The 3,800-nt window shown below is 49.5% G+C and overlaps 1 protein-coding gene across 1 annotated transcript; it reads left to right on the top strand.

Moving 5' to 3' along the window:
* Nucleotides 1-2,093: 2,093 nt before the first annotated feature.
* Nucleotides 2,094-3,043, top strand: H3F3C (H3 histone, family 3C). Its single transcript, XM_015411418.1, is given in 3 exon segments — nt 2,094-2,247; nt 2,758-2,942; nt 2,945-3,043. Coding segments are annotated over 3 exon segments (438 nt in total).
* Nucleotides 3,044-3,800: the final 757 nt, after the last annotated feature.

Genomic DNA, 3,800 nt, shown 5'->3' with positions numbered 1-3,800 from the left:
GATGACATGGCTGGCCCTTTGGGTGTCCCCTACCTCCCTCACCTCTCTATGTGCATCCCTCTCAAAGCTGCACACATGGTGGAAAAGGACAACCATCCAGATAGGAGGACTGTAATGTTCTTCATGAGGCATAAGAACAGAAGAGACGCCAATGCTGTATCAGGCCACTGGCCCATCCAGTCCAACACTCTGTCACACAGTAGCCAAGTGCCGTCAGGAGGTCCAACAGTGAGCCTAGGAAATTAGAAGCTATCCCACAGTTGCCACCCCAAGCACCAAGACAGTTCATCACTTGTCCTAGACTGAGAGTTCCTATCTATGTTGTTCAGTCGCACAGTCAAGTCCGACTCTTCGCGACCCCATGGACCATCTCCCGCCAGGCCCTCCTGTCTTCCGCCATCCTCTGAAGTTGGCTCAATTTCATGTTCGTTGCATCTATGACACTGTCTAACCATCTCATCCTTTGCCGTCCCCGTCTTCTTTGACCTTCAATCTTTCCCAGCATCAGGGTCTTCTCCAGTGAGGGCTCCCTTCTCATTTGGTGGCCAAAGTATTTGAGCTTCAGTTTCATTATCTGTCCTTCCAGGGAACAGTCAGGGTTGATTTCTTTTAGGATTGACTGATTTGTGCTTCTTGCAGTCCAAGGGACTCTCAAGAGTCTTCTCCAGCACCATAGTTCAAAAGAATCTATTCTTCGGTGCTCGGCCTTCCTTATAGTCCAACTCTCACAGCCATACATGACTACTGGGAATACCATTGCTTTGACCATGCGGACTTTTGTTGGCAGGGTGATGTCTCTACTTTTTATCATGCTGTTTAGGTTCCTATCTATACCTTGCGTCTTTTTATCATGCTGTTTAGGTTCCTATCTATACCTTGTGGCTAATAGCAGCTGATGGATCTCTGCTCCATATGTTTATCCAATTCCCTCTTGAAGCTTTCCATGCTTGTAGTTGCTACCACCTCCTGTGGCAGTGAATTCCATGAAGGCATGAAGTTGAGAAAACGCTGGGGGATGGCGGAGGACAGGAGGGCCTCACGTGATGTGGTCCATGGGGTCGTGAAGAGTCGGACTCGACTGTGCGACTGAACGACAACAAATGTTCTTTAGTGAAGGGAAGGTGTGGTGAAAGACCCTCTTTGAACAGGATGACTAGATGGAACTCCATCTTTCAGCCCGAGTTGTTTTTGATTTTTTGTGGAGCAGATCCATCATGTCACCCATCTGAAAACTGATGTGGACATTGGTTTTGTTCCTGGGGAACTGCATCAAGCTTAGGCCCCTGCAACTCAGGTAGTATCAGAAGGTTGAAGGAGAGTTGTTAAAACAATAGAAGAGCAAGATTCAAGTCCAGTAGAGACCAATGCTACTTCTAAGCTGTGGAGTCTTGTGAACAAAAATTCCATTTTGTGAGCTACTGGCATTAAAGAGCCAGTTTGGTGTAGTGGTTAGGAGCGCGGACTCTAATCTGGGAGAACCGGGTTTGATTCCCCACTCCTCCACTTGAACTTGCTGATGTGACCTTGGGTCAGTCACAAGCTCTGGCACAGCTGTCCTTGAAAAAGAGCAGTTTGTGTCAGAGCTCTCTCAGCCCCACCCACCTCACAGGGTGTCTGTTGTAGGGAGGGTAAGGGAAAGGAGTTTATAAGCCGCTCTGAGAAGGGCGGGGTATAAATCCAATCTCTTCTTCTTCTTCTTCTTCTTCTAAAGTTGTGAGGAAGCAATTTGACTACTGCATAAATTAGTTTGATCTGGAGCCATCTTTCCCAAGCTAAGACAAAAATGTGTGAGCCGGAGGCTAAAAAACAGTGAGCTGGCTCCTACTAACTCAGCCTAGAGGGAACACTAGTAGAAACCGACACAATTTTGGGGGTATACACTTTCGAGAGTCAAAGTTTCCTTTATCAGATACTAGCTTTGAGTCCAAGTAGCACCTTAGAGACCACCCCAAACTCAGGGTATAAGTAATGGGAACAGTTAACAGGTTCATTGACTGGGGAGTAGGTCACAGTCTTGCAGTCTGTGCGCTTTGGCTGATCGAAGCAGAAGTGTATTGAGGGATTTTATTTGTGATAGTGAAAAGTAAGGGGAAATGGCCTGTACTAAGCAGACTGCCTGTAAATCCACTGGTGACAGAGCTCCATGTAAACAGCTGGCCACCAAAGCAGCAAGGAAAAGTGCTCCCTGCACTGGCGGTGATTTGAAACCTCATTGCCACGGGCCTGGTACTGTGGCACTGCGTGAGAGTCATCGTTAGTGTCACGGGCATGGATGAGGATGAGCTGACAGAGCCTGCAGGAAACACAGCTGGCCCCTCTGAAGCAGCAGAGGAGGATAGCTGGCAAGTGCCTGTAACAGCATTCTTCACACCTGGCCCAGATAAGAAGGAAGAACTGCAAGCTGGAAGTCCTCCTGACTCACCCCCACGTGTGACTCATTTAAGGGAGTGACTGTGACAAAACTTAGCAAGCAGGCAAAGAGAGGCCAGGCTATAAGGGAGATTCTCAGCCAGCCCAGAGTTCTAGCAGGAGCCTGGCTGATCGTGCAGCTGGCTAATTGGTAGCAGCATTTAACTCCACACGCCGGGCAGTGCTCCACTGTGGCTCGGCTCTTGCACCGAGACCTTCGGATCCTCTGGCTTTGGACTCGGCTCTGTTTTCCTGGCTCCTGACCCCGGCTTAGCTTTTTGGACTTTGCACTTTCTTCTTGGCTCCTGACCTTGGCTTGTTCTGGATTCCCTTTGACTGGCACCCCAGCCCGTGACAGCTACCCCAAACCCACAGAACTTCTGATCCACATGCTTCTATTCCAGAGGCCTGTGAGGGAAATTGCGTGAGACTTCAAGACAGACTCGAGGTTCCAGAGTGCAGCTATCGGTGCACTGCGGGAGGCTAGTGGGGCATACTCGATATGTCTCTTTGAAAGCACAAACCTGTGTGCCATGCCATCCATGCCAAGAGAGTCACCATCATGCCCAAAGGCATCCAGCTGGCTCCTAGGGGAGAGAGCTTAAGAGGAGGCAGTTTTCATGGTGGTTTGTAGTGAATTCTGTATTATTATTAAAAACACACACAGAGAGAGTATATGCTTTTGAGAGTCAACGCGCCTTTCGTCACTTGTCAGACACAAACTTTCTACTCATGTCTGACAAAGGGAGTGTTGACTCTCCAAAGTTCATACCCTGACATTCTTGTTGGTTCATAAGGTTCCACTGGACTCAAATGTTTTACTGTAGAAGAAGAGGAGGAGGAGGAGATTGGATTTTTACCCCACCCTTCACTTGGAGTCTCAGAGCAGCTTACACACTCCTTTCCCTTCCCCTCCCCACAACAGACACCCTGTGAGGTATGTGAGACTGAGAAAGCCCTGACAGAAACTGCTCTTTTTCAAGATCAGCTGTGCCAGAACTATGGCTTGCCCAAGGTCATCCAGCAGCTGCAAGTGGAGGAGTGGGGAATCAAACCCGGTTCTCCCAGATTAGAGTCCATGCACTTAACCACTACGCTGAGGAGGAGGAGGATTTAGCCTGGGCATTGATTTTATGTTGAGGGAACTTTATTATATATATATATAGGTCCCTGCCACACGGGACAGCTGAAACGCGGCTAATCAGAGCCGCACCAAACTTGAGACCCCGCGGCGGGATCCCACGGATCCCCTCAGCCGCAGCGTATCGCTCCCCGGCATGATCAGCTGCCGGGGAGGAAGAGATGAGTGGGAGGGGGAGGCTGCCGAACTGCGCATGCTCGAGCTGGAGATCCCATGGCCGCATTTGCCGCGGCCTATTCAATTGAACCAC

This window comes from Gekko japonicus, unplaced genomic scaffold (assembly GCF_001447785.1).
Source record: "Gekko japonicus isolate JY-2015 unplaced genomic scaffold, Gekko_japonicus_V1.1 scaffold3591, whole genome shotgun sequence".
In the NCBI taxonomy this organism is placed as follows: domain Eukaryota; kingdom Metazoa; phylum Chordata; class Lepidosauria; order Squamata; family Gekkonidae; genus Gekko; species Gekko japonicus.
This window is presented reverse-complemented; position numbering and strand designations above follow the sequence as displayed.